The 17,488-nt window shown below is 30.5% G+C and overlaps 2 protein-coding genes across 2 annotated transcripts; both read right to left on the bottom strand.

The window, feature by feature from the left end:
* Window positions 1-2,838: 2,838 nt before the first annotated feature.
* Window positions 2,839-6,065, bottom strand: LOC131183245 (glutathione S-transferase T1-like). Its single transcript, XM_058153665.1, has 7 exons — window positions 5,904-6,065; window positions 5,701-5,774; window positions 4,762-4,822; window positions 4,456-4,509; window positions 4,065-4,144; window positions 3,371-3,576; window positions 2,839-3,225 (listed from the first exon to the last, which is right to left on the bottom strand). Exons 1-7 carry the CDS (start codon window positions 5,966-5,968, stop codon window positions 3,076-3,078), a joined length of 690 nt encoding a protein of 229 aa, XP_058009648.1. The 5' UTR covers window positions 5,969-6,065; the 3' UTR covers window positions 2,839-3,075.
* Window positions 6,066-9,212: 3,147 nt separating this feature from the next.
* On the bottom strand, window positions 9,213-12,510 carry LOC110660855 (glutathione S-transferase T1). Its single transcript, XM_021819292.2, has 7 exons — window positions 12,369-12,510; window positions 12,174-12,247; window positions 11,270-11,330; window positions 10,851-10,904; window positions 10,465-10,544; window positions 9,730-9,935; window positions 9,213-9,631 (listed from the first exon to the last, which is right to left on the bottom strand). The coding sequence occupies exons 1-7, from the start codon at window positions 12,431-12,433 to the stop codon at window positions 9,482-9,484; spliced, it is 690 nt and encodes a 229-aa protein (XP_021674984.2). The 5' UTR covers window positions 12,434-12,510; the 3' UTR covers window positions 9,213-9,481.
* Window positions 12,511-17,488: the final 4,978 nt, after the last annotated feature.

Raw genomic sequence — 17,488 nt, forward strand, 5'->3', positions numbered from 1 at the left:
ATTCAAAATTTTGTATTCTGAATCGAACCTACCGAATCAAACAGGACCAGATCGGACCGGTCGAATCGGACCGGCCTTCTTCTTCCTTTTTCTTCTCCCCGGGCGCGTCCCGACCTTCCTCTCTTTCTCTCCCATTTTCTCTCTCCTCCCGCCCCAGCCCACGGGCCAACCACCTCCCCTGCCACCCGCCCAAGCAACCCCACCACCCCACGGCTCGTCGAGCGCCGCGCCGCCGCGCAAGCGTCGCGTCGCAGTGACAGCCGATGCGAATTCACCGATCCGGACACCAATCGGGCCAGGTCTTGTGTCTAAATCCATCTACTCGTCGAGAGCTTTCCATAGACACCAAGAACACTGAAATTCATCGAGCGGTTTGTCCAATTTTTGCCCAGGAAGTTTTAGCCCATTTTGACTTTTGAGCTAGATTTCTCGCAAACCGTGAACCCCACGAGAAAACCGAGAGTACCAAATCGCTCCACTCGTCGAGAGCTAAGCGGCAATATAAATTTCAAAATTTTCCGACACCATTTTTCGGTGGGTCCCACGAAACTTCGCAGTGTTTTTCCGAGCATTTAGTGAGCTTAGAAAATTCCGTAAAATTTATGTACTAACCCCCATGTTGTGGGCTTCGTGTAGGTATCTTCAATTCGTGGAAATTCGACAGTTGTCGGGGTCTGTGAATTTCCGGCCAGACAGACCGGCCACCGAAAAGGTCTCCGAATTGGATCGAGATTTTGGCTACCCCATTATTATCAAATGTCCCGAGCGCGTCCCCAGAGTCGGAATCGGCAAAGGTAAACCCGAACCTTTCTTTTTCGTAATTTCGAGTGCTTAAATAGGATTAAAAATTTATAAAATATTCGTGGAAGCTCAAAAAATTATGATTCTTTTTGCAATAGCCTAGTAATATTGCTAAGGACCGCGGGGCAAAATTTTAGAATTTTTAGAGCTTATTTGGGTAGTTTTTGCAAAAATGATCAATTATAAGGATTAAACTGTAAATTGACATATTGTGATTGATGACTATTTGGATGGGCCCAGGAGGGGCTGTGTGATGTGATTGAGTTGTGAGTGTATGATTTACGAATATAGAAGTGCGTTTTGAGCCCTTTTGCAGGTTGAGTAGATCCTAGGTTTAGGGGAAACTCAGCCGGATTTTCGGCACGACTTAGGACGTATTTGGTCTTTTCTTGGTTTGTATTGAGTCAATTGTATTAAATAATTGTAATGTAATTGTCAGGTGAGCCGGGACAGCCTTCTTCCTCCGCTCAGCGGCCACAGTGATTGCTATCAAGTCTGTGAGTAAAATGTTAATTTTAATTGTAATTTCGATATTATTATATGTTTAAGCATGTCCATGCATCACTTATATATATGTATCTATGTAGTTAAACTCTAGGCACGTTTTATGTTCCATTCACAACTGTTAAAGTGTCATGGATGTTGTTGTGGTAATTTAAAGCAATGTGCGTGCATTGGCGTGCGTGTGATGTGGTGTGGACTATGGATAGGACGGGTAGACGCGGCTTGAGATCTTCGCTGGGACCCAGTCCTTCGGGGTAGACACGGCTTGAGTTCTTCGCTGGGACCCCGATTTGGTTATTAAGTGGAAGTCCGAGCTGAGTTCTTCGCTGGCACAGGTTGGATTTAAGAGAGCTGTATAGGGGATCAGCTCTCATATATTATGATTGATATTACTAGATGTGTGAGTGCTCTAAATTACCTTTTTGCTATTATGATGTGAAATTACTGCTGATGTTGCATTTCACTCTACAGGGTGCATTAGTTTTAGATAGTTATAGAGATTATGGTTAAAATTGATATTTTACTCTCTGAGTCGAACGCTCACTCCTGTTCAATATTTTTCAGGTCATAAGAGGATATTTTTGAAGTTAACCTGCTTTTCTCCCTCGCAGGTCGTCTATTCATGTTTGTGTAATTCTATAAACTTCTAGAAGTTTAGAAATATTTATTCGATTTGGGTCTGTAATATAATTATCATGTTAGACCTGTAAAATTATTATTATATGCATGTTTGATGGACTGGATGAGGGAGCTGAGCTCCCATTTATTTTTATGTTGATATGAGTATGTGGAGGGTGAGCTGAGCTCCCCAATTGATTATTTATTGTGTTTACAGGTCGGATGAGTCAAAAATTCCCTGTTGAAAGATCCATTTTATGGCAGAACTCTGTCCGATTGTTTTCTTGATATTATTTAAAAATATATTTTAATAACACTTATTATTTTTTAAATAAAATAAAATTTAAGAGGGAAAAAATATAATTTTAAAGTGGATCAGAAGAGATACGAGAGAAGGAAAATAATTCACAAAAAGGAAAAAGAGGGAAAAAATGATGAGAGTGAAAAAAAATATTTTTATTGTTTAAATTAATAAAATAACAATACATTATTATAATTTGATCATTTAATTAAATGAATAAAATTAATATAAATTTTAAAAATTATATTAAAAATATTTAAATTAAAAGAATGAGTAAAAATATTAAAATTAAAAGAATGAAAAATAATTACGTAAACTAGATAAATTTTTTTTTATTTAAATTACAAGGAGCATGATAATATGCAACTTACGATTGAAATATCTAATTTTCACTATAAATAAACTACTTGAAACATGTGAAACACCTCAGCTGCTCGCATTCACATCACAGGCATCCAATTAATATTTTTAAAAGAGTTCTATTTCACTCAGTTTTGGATTGGCATCGGCGGATATGTGAAGGATTTCTGGGTTTTTTTTTTTTTTTTTTTTTTCCTGTTAGAGGCCGTGCCAAGATTTGGCAACAGTACCCAAACCAAATTTGGAGCAACTAATGAGATCAACGATAGCATATGAACATATATGACACTCTGTCATAATACATCTGTTTACTCAACCAGGTTCTCTTCTTTTGACCATACCCAGAAGTATTGTTTGGATTTTTTGAAACACACATACGACATCATTCATATTCGCAGAGAACAAGTTCCAAATCCTTAACATACCCATTACTCTTTATTGCAAGCATCAGTCTTTATGTGAGACTAAACCTCATACTTCTCTCTGGTTGACTATTTCTTCCTCAGTGTTGCGCTTAACTGATAAACAGCATCATGCACTTCATCAAATTGAGGTTTTATTGCATTTTTTGAATTCTCAATCCACTGTTGAACTTTCTTGCATGGGCCCAGAAGACGATTGCGTTCATTCTCATCCAGTAGCTACATGGAACAAATCAGAATTCAAGTGAAAATTGTCTTCCACAAGTAACTACCATGTGTTAGTACTAAGAAATCAAAATTAAAATCAAGAATAAAGCAAACAAATAAGACTACCTCAAACACCTGAAGAGACTAAAGTACTTGCCTCGAGTTGCATAATTTCACAGACAAGGCTGAGATCTGCTATTGATGGTTGATTTGCCCCAAGCAAGAACATCCCACTATCCTGGAGCCAAAAGGACTCTATTGTTGACAGAGATGAAATCAAAATTTTCTCATCTTCAGCTGCTGCCTGTAGGTTCAGGGGCAGGCCAAATATAGGCGCCAGTCTTGAATTAAAAACATAGTTAACTGGAGAGGAAAGCCAAAAGCAAGTTCATTAACTTTAGAAAAAAAAAAAGGATTCCACAACTTAAGAATTACACAAAAATTACGTGGAGGGTTCAAATACCAATTTAACAACACAAATCAAGTAATACACCAATTAAACAAAACAAATTAACAGAATAGTAAGTTTGCAATGCAAGCATTATAATAATTTCCTGGACATCACTAATTTGATTGTGATTAGGTTACTGCTAAACATCCAAGCTGTACAGCATGTGCTAGATAATTGGACATGGACTCGAGTCAAAGCATAGTCACCATTCCACAGCCTTGGATTTGAAGCTTGAGATCTAGCCTATTTTACCATCAAGAAATAAGTTAAAATATTGTTAAACACTTCATCATCAACTGAGCACACAAACTACTTCCTAGCAGTTTAATGCAACAAAGGATAATTGATAGCAACATATATTTGTTACACAATAAACTCTTATGGAGCTGATATGAGGCACCTGTGCCACGGCGTAAATTTGAGTGATGCCAGTCCAAAACAGAATGAATCTTGGCTCTCTTGACAAGATCAGTTGGATACCTTTAGCGTGAATGGAAAACTGTTAAGAGCTGAGAACAGAATATGAACATTTCGGTGAAATAAAAGTGACTTGCTGTTGACAGTACACATGAACTCGCAAAAAAATTTCATCTAAAGATGTGCACACGCATGCACATTTGAGTATTTTTATATGCATTTAGGTGCCTAATTATGTGCATGTTCTGAAAACAAAGTCTCAATTAGTAATTTTGTTCTATTTCCAATTCACCAACATCAATCATTCTACAGTGTTCATGTGACATTAAACATAATTGAGAAATTAAATGCAATAAATGAGATACTATGCTCACCAATGATCTGCAACTCCAGGAAATGCAGAGGCAAGATATATAAGGATTGCATGGCTGTAAAGTGAAAACGAGAAGTTGATTAACAAATTAATTTGTATAGCTAGAAAAGGAATTAAAAAATTTCAGTTCCTGAGCACATTACAAATTGTCATAGAACCAGATTGTAAAAGTAAAGTTGCAACCACAGGTCATAATTCAATGCTGAATGAGAATTAATCTAGGCATTAATAAATTAACCTTCCACGCATAGAGAACACATTACAAATGAGTATGGAGGTAGCATACAGAGAGTGATTTAGATTATACCTCTCAAAAAGCTTAAGATCTCCATGAATGATAGCTGGGACTTGCCCCATAGGATTTATCTCTGCAATTAGTCAATTTTGTTAACAACAAAAAGAATGACTGCAGTCGATACCTTCCCTTTCACCATTAAACAAATTATCATTTATACATAAATTATGTTAACTAAAACTGAGAAGTACTTTATAGATAAGAAGAGTTGTTTAGCTAATGATTAGGTTTTGGATAAAGGTTGGAGAAGCAATAAGCCCACATGTGAAGGCTTATTTTAACGACATTCCCCTGAATCAACCTCCTAATAATCTACTATTTTTACTGAACAATTTCAATGGCATCGTTTTCAACCAGAAAACCGTACTATTTTCACTTCATTTGCTCTATTTAACATACAAATCCCTAGTACTTACACTTGGACCGGTTACAGGCCGGTTCAAACTATTAATTAGGTTGGAACAATGGTTCCGATTCATGAACAACCTAAAATTGGGGTATAAAAGGCCGGTTCCGTCCCTTCTCCTTAAACCTGAACCAATACTAGCTCAAAACTGGTGGCTCCAAATAGGAACCGGCCCGATTAAAAAAATATTTTTTTAAACAAAAAGTTTTTTTTTTAAATTAGAAATTAAATGAATGATATCTAAAAATTTATTATGGTTTGATAATACTTGAGAGCAGTTGGAATTGGACTAAAACCGAACTAAAATCATCACGATCCAAAATCTTTTTGAACTGAAATTGGTCCGAACCGTGAGGCGGGCCAAACTGGCAGCGCCGGAACAGAACCGGACCAGAAGAGGCCCGTGGCCAGGTCTACAAACACTGATAATGAATCTTCAAATTAAAAGACATCTAAAGTTATAGTAGCTAATACTTAGTTTGCTTATCAATCAGTGAACATATATAAAACACTGAAACAAGTGAATATTAGTGAGATATACGTACCTTTGAATTCAGGAGACTTCTGCTGTCCCTTGGATATGTCAACCGTCACCTCCTCAAACTCTATACTATTAGCCCTGGAAATTTCAATCAGCACAGAAGCCCTGCTCAGCTTGCAGTGACAAATCGCTAAAGAAAACGAAAACTAGCTAGGAATAATCTGCACCGAGAAAGATAAAGAAAGAAGGGATGAAAAATGAAATTACTTGCAGAAGATCATAACAGCGCGCGTTGGCTGAGATACTCGATGTCCATACACTTTGAGCTCCATTTCCCTTTCTCTCACAACTGGATGTGTGTGCAGTGACTGGTGAGGTGTGGTTGATTGATTCTTATCTCAAATATATGATTACTTGCTTTCGTACAAAAGCCAGATGATTTAACATAAAGATAAAATTTTTGTAACTTTTCTTTTCATAAATAATTGATTATAAAAAATTTTATTAACTAAAAAAAATTCACGTAAGAAACATAAATAATATTTTTAATAATATAAAAAATTAATTACAAAAATTAGCCAATGAGATATAGTAACTTAAAAGAAATAAATTAGTTTATATAAAAAAATTACATACTACATATATTTTTAAATAAATTTTATCACCAACTACTTAATTTTACTAATTATTTCATTTTAATTATTATATTTTAATTTATTTCAATAAAAATCATTCATCTTTTTTTTTTTTTTTCGCCGGCAATCATTCAAACCTCAATTTAATAGAATATGTGGCATATCTTATTTGGTTTTATATTATAAAAAAGAAATTATAATTTTGTTAAATTTGACTAAAATTTATTTTATTTTATTTTTTTTCTAAAATCAAGGAATAGTAAATATAATAAACAGTAAGAAGATAAAATTTGTTTATTTTTTTTATTTTTTAATTTGATGGTAAGGACATAAATTTTTTATGATTTAAAATAACGTAAACACATCATATAGAATTTTTACCGAAAATTCTATGAAATTTTTATTTAGATAACTACTAGTAAAAAAATAAAAATTGAATGATTTTATTAAAATAAATAAAAATATAATATAAAGTTAATAAACTTTTTATGATTAATTATTTAAAAAAATTAATTCGTAAAAATTCTATGAAATTATTAGTAAAATTTTATTAAATTATATTTTTAATGAAATAATATTATTTTTTAATATTATAAAGTAATCATAATACAATTATCATTAATATGATATTAAATTATTAATTATTATGTCTTTTCATGCTTTAAAAAAAATACAATTTCACAATAATTGCAATTGATTCAAGTGGACGGGGCATGATCAAGTGGTAAGTACAAACGTGTGTGCTAGAAATTTCTTTTTATTTTCCTGCGAAATTAGATGATTTTTAAGTTTATTATATATGTAAATATATTTTTGGAACCACCACAGTTTTAGAAATTAGCTTCCAAAATTCTTGTTTTGAATAGATGATAATTAACAAGTAATAATAAAAAATACTCTTTATTATTTATATTATTTATAAAAATATTAATAAAAATATATTTAATAATAAATATATGAATATGTCGTTAATAATATATTTTAATGACAAAACTTTATTAGTATTTCATATTACATCGTCCCCAATGGCGAAACGTTTATGATAACGAATTAACGATAACACATATGTCACTGATACACTAGCAATGCATCACTTATTCAAACTTAGGGGTGTGCAAACGGTCGGTTCGGTTACAAATCGAACCAAACCAATAAAATCGAAAATTGAAAATTAATAATTTTAAAAATCAAATCAAATCAATTAATAAGAGAAAATCAAACCGAATCGAATCAATAAATATCGATTCGGTTTAGTTTTAAATTGATCAAATGGAAATTTATAAAATTTCATATTTTTAACATTAAATCTAAATAATAAAACATAAAAACAAAAAAAAAATTAGAAATCAAAACTCAAAAATCTTAAGGTTCAGTTCAGTTTTCTTTGATTTCGGTTCGGTTCGGTTCGATTTGATTTTATTTTCTTTGATTTCCTATATATTAATAATTTCGGTTCGGTTTGATTTTTTTATAAAAATAATCGAACCGAACTGATTAATCGAAATTATCAAAATTATAAATTGAACCAAACTAATTAAATTTTAAAATCGAATCGATTGAACTAAATTAAATCGATTCAATTCGATTTTTCGATTTAAATCGAAAACTACTCTCCCCTGTTCATACTTATCATTGCATCGCTTATAACTTTTAGCGATGGAATCTGTCGCCACCATATTAGTCCATGAAGTGATTTGTCGTTATTGAAAATATAAAAATATAAAGCTACTTATTATAAATATTTGATATTTTCTAGCATTATTACATAAGCATTGTTAAGTTGATTTTATGTTACTTTATTAAAATTTTGTTTTGACATTAATATTGTTATTTAAATATTAATATTATTATTTTTATTGATATTTTGATATTAAAAATATATAATTATTTTTATTTTTTTAAAAAGAATATGATAATATTATAATTTTTTTGTGTAGAAACTGAAAATGAAAATCGAAACTAAAATTAAAACCAAAACTAGAATCAAACTAGACTTGAAAGTATTTAGAACAGCAGTTCGTGGTGTTTAATAGTTTATATCAATTTGTATCAAAACTAACAGTACATTGTGAAACCTGACACTCAAAGTGGTGACCCATGTAGGGGTGACTCGTGGAGTGGCGACTTAGACCTATTGTGTAATGACAAGTGGTCCGATGTGAAGGGTGCTAGCCATAACCAACGAGGACGTTGATTCTAGTGTAGGGTATTATTATGACCCTAGGAACAACCTTGATGAGAAGGTAATAAGTCCCTGAACATTCTCCCCTTGCAAGCCAATTTTCAAAGATAAGTTCTGCTTAGGTAACTTATTCCTCACAAAATTCAATCTCTCGTGATACTCAATAGGTCATATCAATTCGGTTCATAAAATTAGAGGAACAGAAGTTCAATTTCGATTTTGTTTCTTACCAAGAACTAAACTACACAACTTTAATCAGAACTAATTTAGATTATTTTAAAAATTACAAATTATAAAAGATTTGGAAGAAAAAGTAATATACCTAATGAGTAGGATATTTCAAATCTACTTAGATAAAATAAAAATATCTATTATTTTCAATACATTCCTCCAATTATTTTTTTGCTGCAGTTGATTTTTTATCCTAAGATTAAATTCAATGGATTATGTGGTATGATGGTAGTAGAAGTAGATATTATTAAAATTTCCCAGAGGTTAGGGAAAATATTTTTGACATGTATTATAATCACTTAGCAACATATTCTATAATTAGTACACTTCCCACATCAATGATAAGAAGTGGATCAACAACTAGGACATCAAAATTGCAGAAATGATATAAAAAACACGAGACATGTCTAGTCTATCTCAATTAGATTTATAGTTTGTCAACTTCTTTGAAAGTTTTGATTCATGAATCAAAATTTCCAATGTCAGCAAAAATTGCAGAAAGAATTCTAGCTACTCCTGCATCAAGTATGGGGGTGGAACAAACAGTTAGTTTAAGGGAAAATATCACACTTTGATTCCATAGGGCAAAAGTAAATATCCCATTAGAAGATAATATAACACAATACATATGTTTACTAAACCAGGTTCTCTTCTTTTGGCTATACCGAGATATATTATTCATAGAGAACAAGTTCTAAATCCTTAACATACCCATAAATCTTATTGCAGATCTTTCAAAATGCAAAGACAGCATCAACTTTCATGTGAGCCTAAACCTCATACTTCTCTCTGGTTGACTATTTTTTCCTCAGTGTTGCACTCACTTGATAAAGGGCATCATGCACTTCATCAAAATGAGGTTTTATTGCATTTTTTGTATTCTCAATCCACTGCTGAACTTTCTTGTATGGGCCCAGAAAACGATCGCGCTCATCCTCATCCAGTAGCTATATCCAACAAATAAGAATTCATGTGAAAATTAAAATCAAGAATAAAGCAAACAAATAAGCCCACCTTAAACAACTGAAGAGATTAAAGTACTTGCCTCGAGTTGCATAATTTCACAGACAAGGCTGAGATCTGCTATTGATGGTTGATTTGCTCCAAGTAAGAACCGCCCACTATCCTGGAGCCAAAAGGACTCTATTAATGGCAGAGAACAAATCAAAAATTTCTCAGCTTCAGCTGCTGCCTGTGGGTTCAGGGGCAGGCCAAATACAGGTGCTATTCTCGAATTAAAAACATAGGCAGCTGGAAAGGAAAGCCAAGAAGTCAATATTCCATAGCCCATCAGAGGACACAAAAGTAAGAAATTTCATTAACTTATAAAAAAAAAAAAAAGAAAAAAAGAAAGATGGATTCCACAACTTAAGAATTACAAAGAAATTGCATTAGGGAGGGTTCAAATACCAATTTAACTACACAAATCAAGCAATATACCAATTTAACTAAACAAATTAACAGAACAGTTAGTTTTGCAATGGCAAGTATTATAATAAGTTCCTGGACATCACGAATTTGATTATGATTAGGCATTGCTAAACGTCCAAGCCATATAGCATTTGCCAGATAATTGGACATAAACATGAGTCAAAGCATAGTCACCATTCCACACCCTTGGATTTGAAGCTTGAGATCAAGCCTATTTTACCATATTGTTAAACACTTCATCAACTGAGCACACAAACTACTTCCTAGCAGTTTAATGCAACAAAGGATAATTGATAGCAACTTATATTTATTACACACAATAAAATCTTATGGAGCTGATATGAGGCACCTGTGCCACGGCGTAAATTTGAGTGATGCCAGTCCAAAACAGAATGAATCTTGGCTCTCTTGACAAGATCAGTTGGATACCTTTAATGTGAATGGGAAACCGTTAAGAGCTGAGAGCAGACTACGAACATTTCGGTGAAATAAAAGTAACTTGCTACTGATAGTACAAATGAACTTCCAACAAAAATTGCAACTAAAGATGTGCACTTGTGCACATTTGAGTATTTTTATATGCACCTAGGCACCTAATTATGTGCATGTTCTGAAAAAAAAAAGTCTCAACTAGTAATTTTGTTCCATTTTCACTTCAAAAATCATTTTACAGGGTTCGTGTGACATTAAACATTATCAAGAAATTAACTGCAATAAATGTGAAACTATGCTTACCAATGATCTGCAACTCCAGTAAATGCAGAGGCAAGATATATAAGGATCGCATGGCTGTAAAGTGAAAACAAAAAGTTGATTAACAAATTAATTTGTATGGACGGAGAAGGGATTTAAAAATTTCAGCTCCTGAGCACATTACAACATGTAGAACCAAATTATAAAAGTAAAGTTGCAACCAAAGGTCATAATTCATGATTCACAGGATCATTTACGAAACTCAACAATGCGGAAGTGATAGTCTCATAGGCAGATGGTTTCGTGGTAAGTGTTTGGATAGATCATAGACTTAGTTCATAATTCTCCCCTCAATGCTGAATAAGAATTACTCTAGGCATTAATAAATTAACCCTCCATGCACGTAGAATATATAACAAATATGTATGGAGGAAGGAGACAAAGAGAGATTTAGACCATACCTCTCAAAAAGCTTAAGCTCTCCATGAATTATAGCTGGTACTTGCCCCATAGGATTTATCTCTGCAATTAGCCAATTACCATTTACGCATAAATTTTTTATTTCAGAAGAAATGAATGATATGTTAACTAAAAATGAGAAGTACATTATTGATAAAGAAGAATTGTTTAGGTAATGATTTGGTTTGGGACAAAGGTTGGAGAAGCAATAAGCCAACTGCCCACATATGATGGCTTATTTTAACGAGGTTCCCCTGAATCAACCTCCTAATAATCTACCGTTTTACTGAACAATTTCAATTGCATCGTTTTGAACCAGAAAACCATACTATTTTCACTTCACATATATGATCCCTTTTAACATATAAATCCCTCACACTTAAACCCGCCATGGGACCGTTCCAACAGTGAACCTGACTGAGTCGATGTTTCTGGTTAATGAACCGATTCGGAACCAAGATATAGGGGGCCAATCCTTGTCGCCCTTCTGGAACCTGAACCGGAAACTGGTGGTTTTGAACCAAAGCTGACCCGATTCTAAATTTTTTTTTAATCATATTGGATTTATATTTAAGTCCCTTTATTTTTTACATTAGAAACTAATATCTAAAATTTTTTTCAAATTTAATAACATCCGACCAAGTGGAACCAAATCAAAACCAAATGAAAAACATTACAAATCAAAACAGTCTTGAACCTAAACCAGTCCGAACTGTGAAGCCGATCAAACTAGCGATTCTGACCCAAAACCGGACCGGACTGGAACCAACCCGCGGCGAGATCAGCTTGCGCTAGTGGTGAATCTTCAAAAAGAGATCTAAATGGTAGCTTATACGTGATTTGCTTATCAATCAGTGAACAGATCCAAAACCCTGAAACAAGTGAATGTTATTGAGATATACATACCTTTGAATTCAGGAGACTTATGCTGTCCCTTCGGTAATTCAATCGTCACCTCCTCAAACTCTATATTATTAGCCCTGGAAATTTCAATCGGCACATAAAGCTCTGCTCAGCTTGCAGCGACAATTGACAAATCGGTAAAGAAAACGAAAACTAGAACTGATAATGATAAAAGAAGAGATCGGCAAATGAAATTACTTGCAGAAGATCATGATAGCGCGTGATGGCTGAGATACCCGATGTCCATACACTTTGAGCTCCATTTTCCTTTCTCTCACTGAGTGTGTGCAGCGATTTTTTCTTTTGTCTTAAAGTGCAACTTTCTATATTATATATATATAAAAAAAAACTTATCGTTATTAAATTTTCCTATCATTTACGTTATTTAATGTCAATGAAACGCTTCCGTTAATTTCGGATAATGAGACCCAGTAATGGTTAACCATAACATCTTCTTATCCACGTAATTGATATTACTAGCGAAATATTCATGCTATGAAGATTATATATATATATATATATATATATAATTTTTTGTTATTAAATTATTTTTTAAAATTTTTATTAATGATAATTTTTAAATTAATTTATAAAATTATTTCAAATATATATATTTTAATTTTTTTTATACATAGATTGATGGTAGCTTACATAATTATTTTATTTAAAATATAATAAGATTATTTTATTTAAAAAAAATAAAATTTATTGATTTTATTGATCAAATAATTTTTTTTTTAATTTTTTATAATTTAATGAAATATTAATTGTCTTGGGTAAATATTAAATATAATTATAGTCAATATATTTAAAAATATTTTATTAAATAATTTTTATTTTTCTTCAAAATAAATATGAATCTTAATTTTACTGTGATTAATGTTTTCAAATTAAAAATTAAGGAACATAACAATGAATGATAATTATATTTAGTAATTATAGATTATAATTATTTAAAAAATACAAAAAAAAATTTAATGTTAACATTTTTTTAAAAAAAATTAAAAATTAATTGATATATTACCTTTAATAATTAAACATATTTAAAAAATTTTAATCATTAATTATTCACAAAAATTCAGATATTCCTTATATTCGTTTCTAATTTGGAGTAAATATTTTAAAGAAAATTAAATTTTCAGTTATGATAATAATTGGAGAGTCATAATAATATTCATTGAATTTTAAAATTAAACGTGTTAGATTAACAAATTATCAATAATTAAATATTAAATTTAATTATCGTAAATATGTTTAAATTAATGGCTGTAAGTGATCTATTATTATTATTATTATTATTATTATTATTATTATTATTATTATTATTATTATAATTATATAATGGAGGGTCACATGTGATAAATAATATTTTGTATAAATAAATTTATAAAAAAATGATAAATAATTTTTAAATATCACATTTAATCATAAAAGGTCTTAATTTTTAAAAATTAAAATTTTTAAAAATAATTTAAATATAAATGTTAAGGTAATAATGTAAATAATAATAATAATTAAAAGAGAAATAAAAAAATTAAATAATTAAATAATAATAAATATAAAAGAGAGTTATTTATAGAGAGTGACACATAATAAATTATTTAAAAAAAATAACATGTGACATTTTATTGAAAATACTTTCATAATTTATATGTATAATAATATATATAGATTTAGATTATCACAATATGCGATTTGCAGTGAATTCTTCACACCAGCCACACCCCACCACCACCAATGGGGATTATAGCAAACTAAATATATATATATATATATATATATATATATATATATATATATATATATATATATATATATATATATATATATATATATATATTACAAGAATCATATTTATTTTACTATTTTAATTTAGTTTTAGACATTCATTAAAAATCAAATCAAAATCATATCAAAACCGAATTGGTAAAACTAAATTAAAATAGTAAAATAAATATGATTCTTGTATGATATATATATATATATATATATATATATAAACCTTTATTTATTTTAATTATTAATGCATTAAATTACCTTATTAATCATATGACTAAATTACCTTTTAGTTATATAATATAGTTTTTAATCCTTAATGATATATATATCTTCTAGTTAAATACTATATATTAAAAAATGGGTAAAAATAATATAATATACTTATTTAGGATTATATATATATAACATATTTTTTATATTAGTATTTTTATTTAGATGTTACTATTGTTATTTTTATTGGTGTTTTAATAATAAGTCTTCTTTTAACTTACTTTCTTTTTTATGTAATGAAATTAATTGTGTGAAAATGAAGGTGCCATCATGTTAGAGGAATTTGGAACTTAAAAGCTAATTGGAGTTTTTTATAGTGGAAAATGTGGCAATAAAGCTTGATTATATGTTATGCTTGTTAATTTGATATTATTTTATATTTGGGATGTAAATATTATATGACTTATTATTGATGTTCAATGCAATTTATAATTTTTATGTAAGGATTATTATTAGTTTGATTTTAGTATTTTTCTTAAATAAGTTTTTATTTTTATATTATTTTGTTGATATTTTATTTTAATATTAGTATTGTTATTTTAATGTTAGTAGTATTATTTTTATCAGTCTTTTGATGTTAAAAATTTATAATTATTTTTTTTTATTTTAAAAGGAAGACAATAATATAATAATTTTAGGTGTAGGAACTGAAAACCAAATCAGAACCACAACCAAAATTATAATCAAAATTAGAATTAGAACTAGAACTAAAAATACTTAAAACCAAACCAGAACCAAAGTTTTGGTTTATGTTCCAAGAAAGTGAAAAAACCGAAGTTTAGTTGCGCAGTTTTAGTTCTTGCAAAGATTGAATCAGAACTAAATTGAAGCCAAAACAGCACACCCTTACTCACTAATGGTGAAGTGAATGATTTTTCGCTATAGTGGGGAAGAAGATAGCTAGGATTGGAAATAAGCAAAGTGATAGCAAAGCAAGTTCTAATAATGCGACTCAGTTCCATTATAGGTATGGTCGTCTATCAATTGGATTGCCATTCTAATATTATAAGGATTTGTTTGCTTATGAATAATTCTAAGTAAATTTAAGTTCTCCAAAAGTGTAAAATAGAAAAATCTATTTTATTTGGTTAGCATTTTATCTTAACTTCTAGGAGTCAATAAAGTTACTTCGTTCACTAAGAAAAGTAACTTACTTACCCCATTAAGGTAAGTTATTTTTTGAAAAGTTTGAACTAAACAAGGCTTAAGTTATGGGTTGAAGGAATCTAGCAACGTTGGCTTTGATAAGAAAGCAACTAAAAAAAGGAAATAATCTACAATCAATGACAACAAAGCTAGTGGTACTCAGTTCATGTAAAATTTTGTGTATTATATTCGTAATATCTAGCATTTTTCTTGGGCCTATTGATTAGAAAAATTCAAAACTTTGTGTGAATTAATCATTTTATCCAATTTTTTAAATTTTGGAGAATTAAACTAGAAGTTTGAAAATTTATCCGATTACCAAAATCAAAATTGAAGATTTTTACTTTTACCTTAAATATGTAGTTTGAACTTGTATTTTTGTCAATATTACATGATGAAGATTTTACATTTTCTACTTTTTATACTTATAAAACTGCTTTTATGTCTCATTCATATAATTAAATAATAGGGTGTTTACTCTAAATAAACTACTCTAATTATATAATTGATTTTAATCTTAGTATTTTTTCTCTGGCATTCCAATAGTAAAAGTCAAAATTATTAAATTTTAATTTGAAAATTAGATAAAAATTCCCTAATTTAAAAATTTTTTATTTAATTTTTTAAAATTTAAATAATCAAATAAAAAAAGTAATGCACACAAAATTTTAGATTTGTTTAGTCAATAAGCCTTCTTCATGCGATAATAATGATAGATTATATCCACACACAATTCTAGTCCCACTTGTATTCTATATCCCCTGTATTTTAGTCAGCTTAGGAAACCAGTCCATGTCAAATGATAATTGTATATGCTGTATAAATATTCTTCAATAGTTTAATGAAATTCAATTGATTACCGAAGTTCACATGGCATCAGAGCACATCAGCATCGCCTAACAGCATCATGTCGAATGCCATGGTGCCTATATCTAATCAAACCTCTCATCTCTCTTTGCCGAATCCATCCCAATTTTTACCATTAAACTTACATCTTCCAATGATCTCTTATGGCATGCCCAAATCATGCCTCTCCTTCACATTCATAATTTGGCCGAGCGTATATCATCTATAATAAATCCACTAGTTCAAACACTCGATGATGGTGCTACTAATCCACAATATAGTGTCTGATTCCATAAGGATCAATTTGTCCTAAGTTAGTTTTTTCATTCAATTTTTCAAAATATCTTACTGCAGATTATTAGAGCACAAACAGCCAAAGAAGCGTGGAATAAATTAGCCACAATTTTTTCTTCAAGTTCTCATACTCAAATTCAATAATTGTGAAAGCAACTAAAACACATATAAAAAGTGTTAGATTCTATTGATTTTTATATGAAGGCTAAATCAATATATGATTAACTTGCTGCTCTTCAATCTCTAATTTCTACAGATGTGTTAATCGGAGATATCATTGAAGGACTTGGTTCAGTTTATCATCCTTTCACTCGTGCATTGGAAGCTCACAATGCTCCTATCTCTTCATGATGACTTGAATGCTCTTCTCTTGAGCAAAGAGTCTTAGTTTAAAATGGAAAGCCTCAATATGGAGACCACTATTCCACCAACTGCTCAGGTTGCCATGAACGAGTGTGGTGGTCATTCAAATCGAGGGGGCCATGGAAGAGGTCGTTCTCAAGGGTTTTATACCTAATCAACTCCTACTTCTTCTACTGTGATATGTTATAATTATAATAGCACTGGACATACTGCTCGTCAATGCCCTTCTCCAAAACAAAAAACTCCATACCACAACAACCCACCTACTTCCCTCTGTTTGTCAACCTTTATGTTCTGATGTATAGGGTCTAGCTCCTGTCCCTTCCATTGATGGATTTCATTATTATGTTTTCTTCAATGATCACTATAACAAGTATGTTTCGATTTATTTTCTGAAACAAAAATTTGAAGTCCTTAGCACTTTTGTTAAATTTAAAAATATTATTGAAAAATATTTTGATCTGCCTATAAATTGTTTCCAAGCAGATTGGGGAGGTGAGTTTCAAGCGTTATATAAATTCTTAAATGACAATGGTATAACCCAAAGAGTGTCCTATCCTCATACTCAAGAATAAAATGGGTTCATAGAATGAAAACATAGCCGTATTATCGAAACTGGA

Source organism: Hevea brasiliensis, chromosome 9 (genome assembly GCF_030052815.1).
Source record: "Hevea brasiliensis isolate MT/VB/25A 57/8 chromosome 9, ASM3005281v1, whole genome shotgun sequence".
In the NCBI taxonomy this organism is placed as follows: Eukaryota; Viridiplantae; Streptophyta; class Magnoliopsida; order Malpighiales; family Euphorbiaceae; genus Hevea; species Hevea brasiliensis.

What these genes read in the sequence shown, in the direction of transcription:
- LOC131183245 (XM_058153665.1), bottom strand. Translation starts at nt 5,968, where the DNA reads ATGGAGCTCAAAGTGTATGGACATCGAGTATCTCAGCCAACGCGCGCT. An exon ending in CCTGGAGTTGCAGATCATTG is followed by an intron (nt 4,145 to 4,455) that starts GTGAGCATAGTA and finishes TTCACGCTAAAG; the next exon opens with GTATCCAACTGATCTTGTCA. An exon ending in AAATTTACGCCGTGGCACAG is followed by an intron (nt 3,577 to 4,064) that starts GTGCCTCATATC and finishes TTTCCTCTCCAG; the next exon opens with TTAACTATGTTTTTAATTCA.
- LOC110660855 (XM_021819292.2), bottom strand. Translation starts at nt 12,433, where the DNA reads ATGGAGCTCAAAGTGTATGGACATCGGGTATCTCAGCCATCACGCGCT. An exon ending in GCTATCATGATCTTCTGCAA is followed by an intron (nt 12,248 to 12,368) that starts GTAATTTCATTT and finishes TGAAATTTCCAG; the next exon opens with GGCTAATAATATAGAGTTTG. An exon ending in GAGCTTAAGCTTTTTGAGAG is followed by an intron (nt 10,905 to 11,269) that starts GTATGGTCTAAA and finishes TTCACTTTACAG; the next exon opens with CCATGCGATCCTTATATATC.